Source organism: Anser anser (assembly GCF_964211835.1).
Source record: "Anser anser genome assembly, chromosome: 2".
NCBI classification, from domain to species: Eukaryota; Metazoa; Chordata; class Aves; order Anseriformes; family Anatidae; genus Anser; species Anser anser.
Window position 1 is genome coordinate 47,604,492 of NC_139721.1, and position 16,287 is coordinate 47,620,778.

A 16,287-nucleotide genomic window follows, 5' to 3' on the forward strand; every position below is an offset into this window, starting at 1 on the left:
GGGAGCGACGGGAGGCGGAGGGGAGCTGCCAGCAGCAGCAGCAGCAGGAGGCAGGGCGGCAGGCACCGGGCGAGCACACACACACACACACACACACACTCACGGCAGGCAGAGGCTGCTCGGTATTGTTATCGCTGCGCTTCGGCGGAGGGCTGTGCGTGCAGGGGGAGGGGTGGAGGGAGGAGAAGAAAGAGGGAGAGAGAAAGTGAAGGGGGAGAGAGAGAGAGAGACAGAGCATGCAGCAGGGCTGGGGCCGGAGCAGCGGCGGTGCCGGCACGCCCGGGCTCAGGCGCTGAGCGCGGCGGGGAGGAGAGAGGCGGGCACGATCCGGGCGGGGGCACGGAGCCGGGCACAGCCGCCGCACCGGCCTCCTCGCAGCAGCAGCAGCGACTACTTCTTTCTTATCTCCCAGCCTTTTGTTCGCCCATCCTCCTCCTCCTCCCTGCCCACCCTCTGCACAGCGGGGAGAGAAAAGCAGCCTGACCCAGAGCTGAGTTTCACCCACCCTCCGCCTCCTCTCTCTCTCTCTCTCTCCCCCTACCTCTCCCCCCCCTCCGCATCGCTGCCCATGAGCTAGAGCGGCAGGCGGCAGCTCAGCGCCGCGGCAGCCGGCTCGGGCAGGCAGGCAGGCAGGCAGGCGGGGGCACGTAGCCGGTGCCCGACCGTCCCCGCTGCACCCCTCGCCCCGCTCCGCCGGGCTCCAGCCGCGCTCCCGGGACTGCCGGGGGCCGCCCTGCCGCCGCCGCCCCTCGTCGCCTCCATGTGCCGGGCAGCGGGAGCGCCGCCGCGGATCCTGCCGCCGCTGGCGCTGCTGCTGCTGGCGGCCCTGCAGCAGGTAAGCGCGGCCGGGCTGCGGCTTCTTTGTTCCCCGCCGGGGACCGGGGGGAGCGGGGAGAGGCGGCGGGGGGCCGCGGGGAAGGCGGCAGCCGCGGTGCCGGACACCTGCTCGGGGGCAGCTGCGGGGAGAGGGGAGGGGGGGGTCTGCAGGGTGCCCCCATCGGTTTGGGGACAGCAGGTGCCGTGGGGGGGGGGGGGGTCCGGCTCCCGCTTTGTCACCGCGGGGGACAAAGTAGCGGAGCGGACCCCGCGTGGGGAGCGGGGCGGCGGCGGGTCCCGAGACCCTGCTCGGGCTGGGGAGGGGGGCGCTCCGCCGTGCCCCGCTAATCCCTTCCCGGCAAGAATTTAATCAGCCCGTACCGGGGGGGGGGGGGGAATTTCCAGCGGGACGGGCCCGGGCTGCGAAGTGGGGGGCGAGTCCCGCTCCCCGCCGGCCCGGGGCTGTGTGGAGCGGGGGGACCGGCTGAGGGGAGGGGGCGGCCGGCGCGCCCCCCGGCTTTGTGCTGGCGGAGCTGGGCGGAGGGGGCGGTAAATCTGAGGGACAGATGGCGCAGATCAGCGCCTCTTAACGGCACCGACGGCCGGGGCATTTCTGCTGGGCTGGGGGGGCGAGGTGAGGCCGGGCAGGCAGCGGGGAGAGGACCCCGGGACGCCGCGGCTGCCTCAGGCGGGGCTGCCGGGGGGGGGCGGCCCCTGTCCATGGTGAGCACCGGGCCGGCAGCGACCCCGCTGTCCCCCCGCTCTCTGAGGGGGTCCCCCGGCTTCTGCCGGCCCCCCCGGCGGCTTGCTCCGGTCGGCGAGGTGCTGAAACGCCGAGGGATTTTCTCCTTCGTCTGAAGAGGACCGGGGGCTGTCCGTCCGTCTGTCTGGCGTGGCGGAGGAGTGTCCGGCTGGCCGTCAGCGTCCCCCACGTGAAAGCAGCCACCCTGCTCGAAAACTTGTGATGTGCCACTTCAGGATTGTTTTTTCTTTTTTTTTCAGTACCCAGAACCTTCAGTACAGACTGCTTTTGGTTGGCTTTATTTTTGCCTTTTTAATTTTTTTTTTTCCTTAATGCTAGTATCTTAGCAGATCCCTTCATGATGCTTTTCCTTTCTTTCTTTTTTCTTTTTTTTTCCACAAGTCCTTATGTGTTGTTTATCATACACACTTCCACTTCTGTTTAGTTTTCCCATCTCAATAAATCTTTAAAGCATAAATTCTGCAGTGAGCTTTTAGCCCATCTTTTTTTTTTTCCTTCCCAGGGCAGGTTTGAAATTAAAGCACAAGCTATGAATTAAGGGCAGGAACTAGACTTACTGCTTTTATGTATCACTCAGTGTCACTGGCATGTTACGGTTGGGGAATCCAATTTCCCCCTTGTTTGGGTATCCATTAAATCAGGTTAGGGTTGATTTTTAATAGTGTTACAAAATTGGAACTTGGGTATGAAATCAGATTTATAGACCTGTGTCTGTACAACACTTTCATTTAAAAGCTTTTTTTTTTTCTTTCATGCATACTGCCAAGAACCCTTAAAAGCAAGATGCAGCAATAACTTTTTTTTTTCTGCCTTGATACCTGCTACTTTTGGTTTGTACAGGGTTGTTTGTATCTGGTTCTTCTGAATTGTTGAACCTTTCTACTTTTTATTTTTCTGTCTCCAAATCTTTGCAACACAAGAGCTTTCTACCTTAATTTTCTGAAGTTATTGATCACTTCGGCATTCATCAGTGCTGTAGAAAAGCAGTCATGGAATTGCTTGATCATAACTGGAAGCACGCTTTAAGTCAGATCCGTGGGTTCTGTTTCTGTTCAGGAAATAGGGCTTTAGATTTTTGGCAACGCGTAACATGCATGGGATGCAAGAGAATGTCAACTGCACTTTATTTTGCTGATTAACTAGATCAGTATGAGTCTGGAAGTACTATGTGAAAAACCTGACAGAAGGGAGGATAAAAGGAGTGAGATTTGCTTTTCTGTCCAAAACATCAGCTGCTTTTGGAACAGGGATAACAACAAGATGGAAGAAGTACTGGGAAAGCTAGCCTGGGAGTTAGGTTTACAGGAATGAAACTAAGGTCAGTTAGAAATTAACTGGAAATGAAACAGAATGTAAGTGCTCAAAAAGGGAATAGTCTGTTTTTATGTACAAGGTGATGGGATCACTCCGTGGGTGTTGTCCATTTCTTAATCAGAAACAAATAATAATGCAGTTACGGAGCCCTTTGCGTGTAGGAGACTGGTTTGAATTCGAATTAGGATGACAGAGGATGTAAGTTATTACTCTCTGCAGGCAGTTTTGGTCTTATTCCAGGTCTTAGCAAATGTATCCAGGTGATAAAACTACTACCCTAAATGACATTCCTGTTAAGCTGCCTCAGCTGTGAATCCAGTGATTGAATTTCTTGTCAGCCAAACCACCCTCTTACCTCTAGCACTCGTCTCTGGCAGAATCAAGGGTGAGGCATATTAACGCAGTTTTGCGCAGAAGTAGCAGTGAGATCATTTATTCTGGATGCATCTTCTGTCTCTCATCATACACGTGGCTTAGGTTTTATTTCTTTTAATTGGTCTATTTTAAGTAGTATAGTAAATATGTGATTGTATAACCACAAAAACGAGTTCAAGGGTGTCTCTCTTCTAACGAGTCGGACTCAAACATCATTACTCCTTTGAAAGTGATTTGAGTGCATTTTATAACCCTTTTCATAAAGCCTAGAACAGAATACGTATATGAGTGGCTCAGCCTGTTCGGATGTGGATCTTTCTGTTCTGTTTCTGCTTCATCTTCAGAGACACTACCTGAAAAGTTAAATGTGGCAGGATATTGCAGTGAAGAGCTCTCTCCTCCTTGTCTGTCTGGTCTAGGTGATAGTGATGCCTCTGACACATCCTCAAAATTCCAATAATTGCAGAATTGTGGAAAATATGTGTACTTTTAAGAAATCTCTCTTTGGATATTAAACGATGCGTTACTTTAAAAATGCATATTTGAGAAATGGCTTTTTTTTTTTAAACGCTTTTTGAATCTGTTATAGGACACGTCGATTAAGTAGACAATGAATTTTTGGAATTGAAATCAGTGGTTGACAAAATAGATCATTTTCTATATTAAACAGTTCTGATTCTCTGAACAGATATTATAGCAAGGTCATAAATGTATATGATGCTTATGTAACATAAGGTAGACATTCTCTTGTAATGTCAACTTAGTATTTTCGAATTAGTAAATCATATGTTTTCTAGAAAGCCTACTGCTCTCTCCTTTTGCGTGTTGTATTGCTACCTGGGCATGCAATTTAATGTGGTATAAGGAAAAGTCAATTAAAGATAAATTTGTAGTTTTTATGATACCTGTTCTAAAATATTGCCCCAAATTAATGTATTGTTGAACTACGTCTAGTTAAGAACATGTAATTCAAAAACTTACCATCTATTTTTTTTCGTTCTGCTCCCAGAAATTGGAGGAACTCCCAGAAACATCACTAGAAGAGCCCTGTCATGTCCCATCTTAATTATTTTTGATGACACTTTTATGTCAGTAATTTCAATTATTAATTTTTTTAATAACTGAACACTGTAACACATAAGAAAATTTATGTGGTAGTAGTGTAGTGAGTATATTTAAAAATAGCTTGAGGAAGTTGTGAGTAAAGTTATTTTTACTCATTACAGACAGTCTTGCGTAAGGGACTTTTTGTCATGTGGTAGGGAGCAGGAACTGTTGAATGGCTTTTCTTGCATGAATATGAGGATCATTTAGTAGTAAAACTTACTGTCACTGTTTTTTGTGAATGCTTTTTAATTAAAAAAAAAAAGCTTCCAGTATTTTACAAGCTAACAGTGACATCCAACAGGTTAAGAATTTAATTTAAACAATGTATACATGCCAAACATCAGTTTGTTCCAGTAAGAATCAGAACCTCTAAAGTTCCCATTTAAAAAATGTATTTATTTATTTTTTGCTTTTTTTTTTTAATAAAACATAGGAGGAACATGTAGCGTCCTTACTAAATACACTTCGTACGTCTGCTAACTCAGTGGTACTAGTTGTTTACGAGATGTAATGGGACAAATCAGATGACTGATGAAGGTGGAAGGAACACTTAATGTATTTTGCAGTAAAATTTTTCATTATAATAGCAATTTTCCTAACCGGTCACTGAACTGAGACTGGTTGGTCAAGTTAATATTGGTATAGGCAGAGGTGAGCTTTGAAAGAACTTAAGGAAGAAAGGTGTTGTGCATTCATGTGGGATGAGTTTCAGGAGGATTAGTATTTTGTCAAAGAGCACTTTGTGGCTGATCGAAGAAGGACTTTTTTCATCTGGGTGCTGGACTGTGTTCCAGTTTCTTCTGCTTTCTTGTGGCAGCAGAAGATCGCTATATGACCTAATCTGTGTGATTCATAATTTGATAATTTGATTTGATCCTGCAGTTCTCTCTGAAAGATCATGGGAGCTCTGTCTGAATAAAGAAGGAAAATTAGGCTTTCTATTTTTAATTGGCTTGTGAAAACAGATACAGGATCTGCAGCTTCCAAGATGGAAGGTACATCACTGCCAAGTCTTTTCAACGTTTCACTTAAACTATTTGGTTTTAGTCAGTATTCATGTATTTAATTAAGTATCATATATCCAGAAGGTGCGTTTATCCTCTCCTCTAGGCACTCCTTGACATATTTAAAAATATATTTTTACCAACAGACTCCTCTAGGGACTCCTCCATTCCTTATAATTAGCATATAATTATCACCCAGCAGCTGAAGACATAGTTAAAATTTTGTGATCCCCCAAAAGAATTCTTCCAGATAGGCCTTGTAAGGCCTTCCCTGAAGGTCAGAAAAACCCAGAGCCCTCCTGTGTACATCACCAGCAGTTTTCACAGGCAGAGATGCTGAACATGAACAACCTCTGTCATCAAGTCAGAGGGAGGAAGTTTTGTTTATTGAAGAAATGAGGATGTGTAGTCAAACATAGGCCCAATTTTATTTATTTATTTATTCAGTACAGAAGTGAGACTTAGACTTAACAGAAATCCTGTTTGGTTTTAGTATTCCAGTTGAATTTTTAAGATTATTTTTTTCTCTGCCAGGAACAAGGCTTGTCTGGAGAATCTCATTTTAGAAGATCAGTGCTCCTGGTTGAGGGAAGGGGGAAAAGTCCAAACCAGATTTCAGCTTTGTTTTATATCAGATATGCTCATAGATGTCTCCGCATCTAGTAAAGCAAATGAAGTGAGCCTTTGTTTCTCAGTTAAGGCTAGCAGAAGAGACTGTGGGCATCATGGTTTGTGAGACTCTCAAAGTTGCAAATGTACAGTAACCTATGGTAAACGGTGGTGGTCTAAGGCAATTCATTTTAAAACAAATGATATCATAGAAGTTGTAGATCTTGTTGTTTAGGAAAAGTGTTTAAGAGTCTTGAGAATTGGTTCAAGAAGCTGGATTTCTGGGGTTGCTGAAAAAGAGGTAACTCAGTGACCTCTGGGAGAACTTGGTCTGGCGCCAATTCTGGAAGCTGTTGGCTTCCAGAACAGTTTGAATGAAAGGCACTTTTCTTTCTCTCCAGTTGCAATCCACAGTTGAAAACAAATTGTACTTGACTATATTTTCTGGAGTTCTGTGCAACTGTCTTAAGTAGTGTGAAGGTATAAACTTGCAGCTCTTTGCAATAAGTCAGAGATTAAGGGAGAGATGCTGAACTGTTCTCAAGTTTTGAATCCAAAGCATATCAGAGATGTGGCTATGATCCTTCTGAGATCTTTCATACGTCTATTACATTTTGATATTTTGTAGAAGCTCATCCTAAGACCTGCCTGGTATAGCATATCACATGTCAGATGATGTATTAAGACCGGATAAAAAAAAAACAAAAAACGTATAAAACAATCTCTAGAGTTAGGTAAGTTGTAAATGAATGCTGGGTATAGTTTTGGCCTTTAAATTACTGAAGAAACACCCAGTCTCTAAACACAGTCACAGATGTTTCTGTGATCTGTGCTCAAGTTTAACATTACTGTCACAATTGCAAATTAATGTTGCTTATTAAGGAGGGAGAGCTCAAATACCCAGTTCCTGCTCTGTCATACGTATAATTAGTAAGACTTTGTTTTGAGCTTCACACGATAATGCCCTTTGAATTGGCTGGACTTGGCAACTAGCAGCTGTAATGCATCCAATTATAAGTGTATAGTATGATATTTTCTCTGTTGCATACCCTTCCATTTCTTATTTGACTATGTAGGCTTATTTTCCTATAGGAGTTAGCTATATTGAGCGTAAAAGAAAGAAGTCTTTCAGGAACAACTTCCCTTGCGTTCTGTTACAATCAATGTAAAGAAATCTGATGTTGTAGTACATGCAAATGCAAACAGAGCAAAAGCAGACACTTTGATATTTCAGATGAATAGATTCTGCTGAACTCCAGTGGTGTATGGCATGTACACAAGGAACAAGACCAACCCTGTTTGAAAGCAGTGTTTAAGAGCCCAGTTCTGCAAATGTAGGATGCGTGTTGTGATATGAAATTGCTCCTATAGTCATGTGGTGAGCTTGCATTTTTAAATAGTTGGAGTGTTTTTTTTAAGGAACTGCATTCTAAACGTGTATATGTCCTAGAATGTATGAAAATTGGAGAGACATAGTAGTCCAGAACCATCAACACCAATGAAACAATCCTATCTTTTTTTTACTTTTGTTTCAATTTACAGTCTTTTCACAAGTGTGAAGCCAGTATTGTTGGAAGAATCTTGCTGGTGATGTTTAGAAAAATACATAAACGTGATTCATTACAGTTACGAAGCTGAGATTGTCATCAGTTTTTGTTTGTCTTGTTTTGTAATTGAGCTGCAACACTACCTCGAAATTAAGCCACAGGTTTTTAGATACCCAAGTATTTAGATATGATGTTAATGTAACCGAGGAGCAGGGTACAAAAACTGGAGGCTTACCAACTGTATCAAAATGTTCTGTTAATTGACTGAATAATAACTTTGACAGAGGACTTCTAGTTTATGTCATGTTGATTCATGATTGCAATTTGCCTTTTGCATTTAATCTGAGATCTACAGCACTGAGTTTGTACTTGAGTACCACATTACTTGAGTTTGTGAGTATTTACGCCAAGGTTGAGTAGGTGTTCAGTATCTGGAGATAGTAATATTTGTTACTCATTTTGCAGTTAAAAGTGACTAAATAAGCTAGTGGGGATCAGGAAAGCAAACTAGTTTTCTGGTGGTAACTCTATATTTTGCTTTAGCAAAGCCCGATAGTACTTCAGAGAAGAATTTTCCAAGTGCTGAGCTTGTTCAAAGCTTTGTAACTCCATTAAGTAGGTTTTATATGGGCAGAAGCTAAGGTAATTACTTTCCATCATAAAAGATAGTTTTTCAGTAGTGTCCGTCTGTAGATGAACGTACAAGTAATATTATCTTATGTTCAAAATAGTCTTGGGAATTGTACTAATCACACAAAATCCTGTAAATTACAGTAATGTGCCCCCATAATCTTCACTAGCTTTTCCCTTTTGCCCCAGATAAGGGGATAAAAATATTTCAGCATCATCTTTTGCTTAGAGTTAAAATGGTTTAAGTCTTGCAGTACTCTTAGGCTGAACTTGATATGACCCAGTGTGTCTGAAGCTACAACTTCTACTTAATTCCGAATGCTTAACATAGGGCGATAAAGAATTGCTGAAAATTTGAATTCTTCCTTCCCTTGTGTTTTTATTCTCAAACAATCTTTACAAAGGACTGTTTTCGGAGAGTAGAGTACAGTCTTTTGTCTCCGGATGAAATTGATGGCTGAAAATGAAAGAATAAAGAAGGCTCTCTATTCATGTCCCCACGTCTTTGTTTCAGTGGGCATTGTTTCAGTTTATAAGAGTTGTTTAGTACATATAGATTGTTGGAAAGGCTGAAAGATTCCCAGGCGCATCAGTGCAGACTTGTTATAAAATCCTGTTATCTCCTCAGCTGCCCACCCCGGACCTTTTTTGTTTCAAGGATACGATGAAAGGCTATTTTTTCTTCTCTATCACATTTGCTTTGAGGTCACCTTTTATGCAGTAGTTTAAACAAGTCTTACTCTTTTTCTTTCAAATTATAGAAACTTTACAAAACCTGTGATTTGAGTTCTAAAGCTGAGGAAACGAGCAGCTGGAATCGTAATTATTTTTGATTTACTGTGTTTTCATCTTTAAAAACATCAGTGTTTGAAAGGGCTAGGTTCCAGCTTTGCAGCTGACACAGTCTCCTGGTCGTTTGAGCCTCGTTCCTTTCTTCCAGTATTTGTGTGTTTGGTTTCTCTTTAGCCATATAAAAACTTAAAAGTACTTATGTAACCGAACACAGGTGAGAAACCTGTGTAATGTGTAAGTCACAGAGAAACCCATGCCACAATTTAAGTTAACTCGATGCGTGACAATTAATTACAAGTTCTCTTACTGGGTGCTTACCTAGGTAGCATACTAACTTGGAGGTGGGTAGTAAACGTTAATTTTTATTGCTGGTGTAAGCGTTGAGCTGGTTGGTTAGGATCAGGTAGGTGTAAGCGCATCTGACTGCGCTATGAATCCCTCCTCGTATTAGCGGTAAAATTATCCTAATAGGAGTTGGCACGCTGAGCTTGGCCTCACGTGTCAGTGGAGAGAATGCCTTTCTGCTGGATTCCTCTTCCCTGGAGAAACCCCCATTGTTTGAGATGGGTCCCATATCTGCTCTAACTCTTTCATTCCCTGAGATGGCTGTGCCCATAGCACTGTCAAGCAGACTGAGGGCAGGTATTTTTTTTTTGCTGCTGCACTTCTGCTTATCTGCAGCCAAGTTCAGCCTCATTGACAGCTTCTGATGAAGAAAGCTTCCCCTCTTGGAGTGCCACCAGTTGGCCATCCTGCTACGTACCAGGGCATACTGCCTTCTTGGGTTTGCCACCGTAATGGTCTGGATAAGCGTGCCCTAACCTGCCTCTGTCAAAAAGGGATTTGGTTTACAGACGGTGTGCAGTTAAACACGTGGAAGCTAATCTCAAAAATTTTGACTGCGCTAAGACACAGAGCAGTCGCAGATAGCTGCGTGCTTGAAAAATTCCGGTGAAAAGTGCTGATAAACCCGTAGGCAGACTGCAGATCGTGGGCTGCAGCCCTCTTACCAAGCATGGCTGGACCCAAGCTGGAGCCAAGAGCACAGCAGTAATGTAAAATTGCAGTGCTCGACCTCCAGGACCAGTGAATCTTTAATCTTGCCTTCCAAACTGGTGACACAACCACTGCAGGAGGTGGCGAGTGCTCCTCCTTCACTGCGTGGGAAGTGCATGATCACTGAGCTTAGGATTTCAGCGTCTAATACCCTGAATGAGTGCTCAGGAAGGTGGTAAATGGGTGTAGCGCCATCAGCTCCTCTTTGTCTCTCTCCTTTTTTTTTTTTTTTTCCCCTCTCTCTTTCATGTTGGGCTTGCTTTGCTAAGTGTATGCAAGCATGCTTACATGGCCCTGAGTAGATCGATTGATGGAAGCCCATCTGGGAAAGTAAAAAAGAAAATCTAATTAAAAGTCTTGACCAGATTTAGGTATGAAATCGCAGCACAGTTGCTCGTGTTGTCGAAGACCACATACTATATCTGGGCATGCACATGGATAGGCTTTTATTTAGCATGGAGGCATTCGTCAGATTTTGCAAGTGGCCTTAGGATGTCTGTGATGGAGCTTGGCGTAGGCTGCTGTGGGAGCTGGCCTCTGCCTTGTGCCTCTGCCTTGTGCGGTGTGGAGGGGTTTTGCTATACCTGGCCAGTTAGGCACATGGAAGGCCATTGTTTTGTGCAGCACTAAAATGAAACAAAAACAATCCACTGAAAAGAGATCTTAGTCTTTTGCCATGGAAAACTGGATTTTTTTTATTATTATTTTTTTCACTTAGCAGCAAAGTGTCCTGGAAAATAACTTAGCAATCAGAATCATCTTTTGAACATGGAACTCCACAGAACAACAAAAAAAAAAGTTTCCACATGCTGTTGTATTATATTTCTTCATGAAAAAGTAATTTATGAAACTTTTTAAAACGTGAGTTGAAGGGAAACTTCCTTACAAGTGAGAGAACAAACAGTTTCAATGGCTTGACTTTCGCCTTGTTGTGCAAATTTAATAACGAGCTGCTCTCTTCCTAACTTAACATTCCTTTGAAATAGATGGTGATTGCGTTTTAAGCATTTGACTTCCTATGGTATCTGTTTGAATGCTAACATAAATGTAAGTTCTGTTAAGTTACTGCAAATGTAGCACTCTATCTTAAGTTACTGGTACTGGTGCACCCTCACATAGAAGTACTCTAAATAAAGCATTTTAAATCAGTGGCTGAAGTCTTTCCTCTCAAATCTATCTGGCGGTGGAAAAAGTTGCTGTTTGGTTTTGTGTAACATTTATTTCCAGAGGAAAGAATGTTTTTGTTCCCCCTACGTTTCCACTTCGGTCTCAATGGCTGATTTAGTTGAAATGTTCAGTTGTCAGAAGAATCAAGATTGTGTATTATTTAGATCTTACCAGACAAGTGGGACTTGTTCCTTCCATTCCAGTTATCAGAGAGATTAACCCTTTGCCCTTGGACTTCTAATTGCAGTCGTTTAGAAACAAAGATGCTGTTTGTACAAGATAGCAGCAAAACCGAGTATGTGCCAACTGGAATGTTTCTCTGGTGAATGAGGGTTGCAATATTACATAAATTTTGTCTTGCATTTCAGGCACCAATAAAAGCAGCTTGTGAAGACATGTTGTGCAAGACGGGATTTCCTGAAGATGTTCACAGTGCCGTCGTGTCGAGGAGTGTACATGGAGGACAGCCTCTTCTCAACGGTACTGTTAGAAAAGATGTTTTGATTTTTTTATTTCCTAGAATATTAACCATAAATCAGTCTGGAGCATTTTCATTCTTAGGACGCAAACGCTTTCAGGAAGGAACATCTGCTCTTCTGTGTTTATTTTTTGATTATTGTCATAGGACTTAGAAAATCCGTTGGCATTAATGGTAGCACATGCACCTATATTGACTGTAAATACTGTATTGCAAGCCTCCCTGTGATAGTGCACTAATCTTTCTCAGAACGGTGTTGCCACTGATACTTCCTATTACAAATGCTAAACTCATATGTCATCAGCCTATAATTAAAACCCATGTATGAGTGACGAAAAGGTAAAGAAAGTTTCTCTTCTGCTTTACAGTTCCCATAGAAGTACTGCAGTTACACCAACCCTTAGTTCTCAAATTAATGCGGGGATGGTCCCTTTAGTAGGGAACTGTCTGGGGCAGCAGTCCTAATGAGACTGGAGTTCCCATGGGAGGATAATGGCTGCAGCTCTGCCTCTCCATATGTATTTGTTGGACAGGAGGCGGCTGTACAGTAGCATGCCTCTGACCACATGTAGAGAATTAAGTGATTATGCTCCTTATGTACCTGCCTAAGATGGGGGACACAACCACAGGCAACAGGGCCGGAGTGGATACTTTAATGAAGACGACAGCATACGTTGATTGCTTTTTCCTGGTGACCTGAGGAGAGGCACCTTTGGAAAGCAAGGTGCGGGACAGGGAGCAACACCGAGAGTGGTTGTCTGTGAGCCCTGCTCAGTGACCACTGTTCTCAGGGCTCGGCAAGGAGCCCTGCCAAGAGGCGCAGGGTAATGCCAGCGCTATCTCTTGGACAGAGCGCTGCTGCTTCACCCTGGCACGTATCTGTGTCTGAATGGCACTGTGCCCAGAACAAGGCTAGCCAAGTCCCCAGCTAGAAGCAAGCTCCACCAGTGCAAGCCCTCGCCTCAGTGCGGGATGCACTGAAGTCAGTAGGTCTGTCCGTGTGCCCAGGAGTTGTCCAGGTGGAGAATCGGGTTCACTGCCCTTTTTGTGTCTCTTTCCTTCAGGGGTAGAGTAGTCATCTGTGTAACATAGAGGCACGTGCTCTGAACCTTTCTTAGATTTCCTAAGCAGCTAAGTTTCAGCATAAAATTTTATGGAAGAATAACATTTTAAAAAATGTGTTAATTTCACTGCTTTATAAAATGCTAGCATCAATGTTGTAGTTTTCTTCCGTCTAATTCTGAAATTGTGGAACTAAGAACATCAGTTTTAGACAGTTTCAAATACATCTTAAGGACTAATTTAATTTTTCTCTCGCATATAAATATGGTTACACAGATCAAGACACTTAAATGAAAAAAATCTAATGAGTCTACAAAACAAGCAAAGTGAAAGCTATAGTCTTGATTTTACATGCTGCATGCATCAGTATTTCTCCTTAATTATATTTTTACAGACTTGCGTTGTGCTTTTGAGTAGTGGAAACTTGAATGCAGGATTAATTGATTAGCTTTAGTCTATCTAAATTTATTAAAGTTTTTTTTCTGTTCAGTTTCAAGAAAGTGTGTTTTACCCCCATAGACTTTTACTTTTTTTGAAGAATAGTTTAGAAATTCATGCATTAGGTTAAACGTTCTGCCAGTTGAGAAAATAATGAAGAAGAAAGAATTTACCTCACTGTTCTGCCAAGCAGGAGCTAATATAAGATTCTGCAGTAGGCTCTTGCAGTAGCCATTGGCACTGAGAACTGCTTTGGTAGATGATAAACAAACCTGTAGCAAGGGGCAGAAGCAGCAACAGGTAGCTCAGAAGTCACCTGCTTTCCAAAAGGTGCTGTCTTGAAACCACTGTTTGTTACTGATAAGTTATGCTGTTGATTAATCATCAAATGGAGATGACACAGTTTTGAGATCTACCTTGTCCTATGAAACTGTCTTTACTCTTCATGGAATTGACCCTCTGCAATTTCTTTCAGTTTTTTCTACTAGCTGGGAACTGTAGTGAACTGCCAGCTAATTCCTTCTTGGCATTACTCATACAAATCCAATGATAATGACTGACCAGCCTTAGCTGGTTTTGAACTAGTAACACACAGATGGAAAACTGACTTCCTTTTTCATTAGTCATCACAGTCACACAGTCCCTCCTGTTGCTTTTTAAAATTTTGATGTGAGTGAAGCACACCGTTGATTTGTCCTTGAATGGTATCAAAATGCATAGCATTTTAGGGAAGTAGGAATAAGAAAAACCTTGCAGAGCATACAGTGTGTATCACATCATATCAACTGATTTTGAAATGACCTGGGGGAGTTTGTTTCCTACTACCATTTCCTCAGTTGAATTACTGCAGTGGTTTATTCTTTTGAAAATTCTGACATGCTTAAAAGCATATAATTTGGTAGTTACACATAAACATACGGTCCATCATTGCATAGCTTTGACTTAAATTTAATTACACTGTCATTTTGAAATACTATTGTTGTCAAAAGCCTATTTTCTGGTTATTAAACTAGATTCAGATGACGCTACAAGTTATGTATAGTTGCATGACATTTGCTTCTTAAGTATAACCATGGGCCTGATTCTGATCTCAGTGGCCTCATCTATATCTAACTGCATGCTTATACTAGTATAAATTCAGAAGTGACACATGTATAACTATAGGTTTCCTATATGATTTAGAAATGAAAGCTTTAATTTCCTTTGAATTTGTGCATTGATACAACAAGCGCATAAGCTTTATGATCTTTTCAGCCAGCTGCAGAATAATCTCAGTCTGACTTGATGTTTCCTTGACGTGTTATTTCTGAAAATATTGACCAAGAAAATGACAAGATGTTTAATATCTCTCATGTTTATATGCTTTTATCTTGACCACGGGGGGACAAGCCTTCTATGAGGCCTTCAATTTCCATCTCTCTCACCAAAATCTAAATAAGATTAGAATTATCGTATGACTTGTTGATCTGTGACTTCCAGTTGTTACAGTGATCTGGGATATCTATTTTTTAAGTATTATTATGGGAAACATTCCCATTTCAGAGTATGGGGCAGCATTGTACCACACAAGATGTGATACTCTGCATTTTCTGGAGGGGGTTCTTTTTCTATTCCTGTACGCAAATGGTTTTGTACTCCTAGGGAGGGTCAGACTCTTGTTCCTATTACGCTAAAAATTAAATTGATAACGGTTTTCTCCATTTATACACATGGCTAGGATATGTCCTTCTGTGCATGAGGGCGCATGTTCAGCTGGTATCCATGCATTCAGTCGTCATTGGATGTGGAAAATTGGTGGAGGAATATATTCAGCGTAATAGAAGTTAGAAAAGGGATGGTGTGTGGGGGGTAGCATTTACTAACTGGGTAGAGGGAAGGAAAGAGGGAAAAGAAGATAGCTGCCCTTGGTTTAAGGAGGAAGGAGGAATCTCTTGTAGGGACAAGGTACAGCCAGTTGGAAGACTTGGCAAAAGAATCTGAAAACTTCTCCTTTAGCAGGTGGTGACTGAGCTGTGTAGGAGATAGCCTACAGTATGCTATGCGTCCCGTTCTTCTGGCAGTGTCACTGGTGTCTGGGGCTCCCATGTTCCCCTCTTCCAGCTTTGGAGACTCTTCAAAGCCGGTGTCTTCAGCTTTGCCTTGTACTTCTTACAAGACAAGAAAATGCCCTACCTCACTCATTATTTCCCGTTTCTAGTTGAAATTTGTGGCAAGTCAGCGTACAGCATGCTTGAGTCAGTAAACACACGTAAGGAAAGTACGGTAGGTCTAGTTCTGAATTTACCAAGTTCTACATGTTGTTTCACCTGGCACTGGTCACTCCAGTGGAGTTATGGTTACTTCACCAAGGTGAGCTCAGAACCAGCACCTTCAAGGGAGGGGGGAAAAGAAAAGGAATAGTCTCAAACAAAATTAAAAGAAACTTCACACACCTCTAAAAAGTCTCACAAAGCTGTGGAGTTTTTTGGGCCTCTACTTCTTCTAGACTTTGATATGCTTGTAAGTATTTTAAGATTAAAAGCCCAACATTAAATAAGAAAAATCCTATGCAAGTAACTCGCCAGGCTTCACCTATTAGAAGTAGATATCTAACCCAAATTTACAGACACAGTACTTCTGACTTGTTTCTTTAAACAAAATATAATGATTGCTTGGAGGATTCAGTATTTGGAGAAGAAGAGGTTAAGTCAGAGAGGGAGTTACATTTAATATATTAAATGTCCGTGCTTCTGGTGGTTTTGTCACAGTTTTGTAGTTATCCAGTTTAAAAAAAAAAAAGTGTTTGATATGCATATTGAGCTTGTTTATCTAATCTTTGTTCTACATCCTGCAAATCTTAAGATAAAAACAATGCATTTTTACTAAAATCATCCACCTAGCGAGGTTACATGAATGGTTATTTGCAGAATCGTATCTTAAACTTCCAGATTTTTAGTTCAATAATTTATTTTAGTTATTTTTTTTCTTTCACAGAATTTATATTAATAGTGTTTGTCCTGCTACTAAATGCATGATTTTAGTTCTCTGCTAAGCAAATCTGTTGTGTAGGCAAGATCCTTAAATGTATTGTTTGAGCACTGTGTAGCTACAAAATATTTCCAAGTTCTCTCAAGTTGCATAGTAGTAGAG

General features: G+C 42.3%; 1 protein-coding gene across 2 annotated transcripts in view; it reads left to right on the forward strand.

The window, feature by feature from the left end:
* The first annotated feature begins 84 nt into the window (after positions 1-84).
* Positions 85-16,287, forward strand: part of CDH2 (cadherin 2) — a 118,731-nt gene continuing 102,528 nt past the window's right edge. The window contains exons 1-2 of one of the 2 annotated variants that reach the window (XM_083825267.1): positions 85-835; positions 11,549-11,660. In XM_083825267.1, coding sequence (XP_083681393.1) covers positions 761-835; positions 11,549-11,660 — 187 coding nt within the window. In that variant the 5' untranslated portion in view covers positions 85-760. Of the gene's footprint in view, positions 836-1,175; positions 1,540-11,548; positions 11,661-16,287 lie in introns of those variants that run through there. The other variant, XM_083825268.1, reaches the window with a different exon arrangement.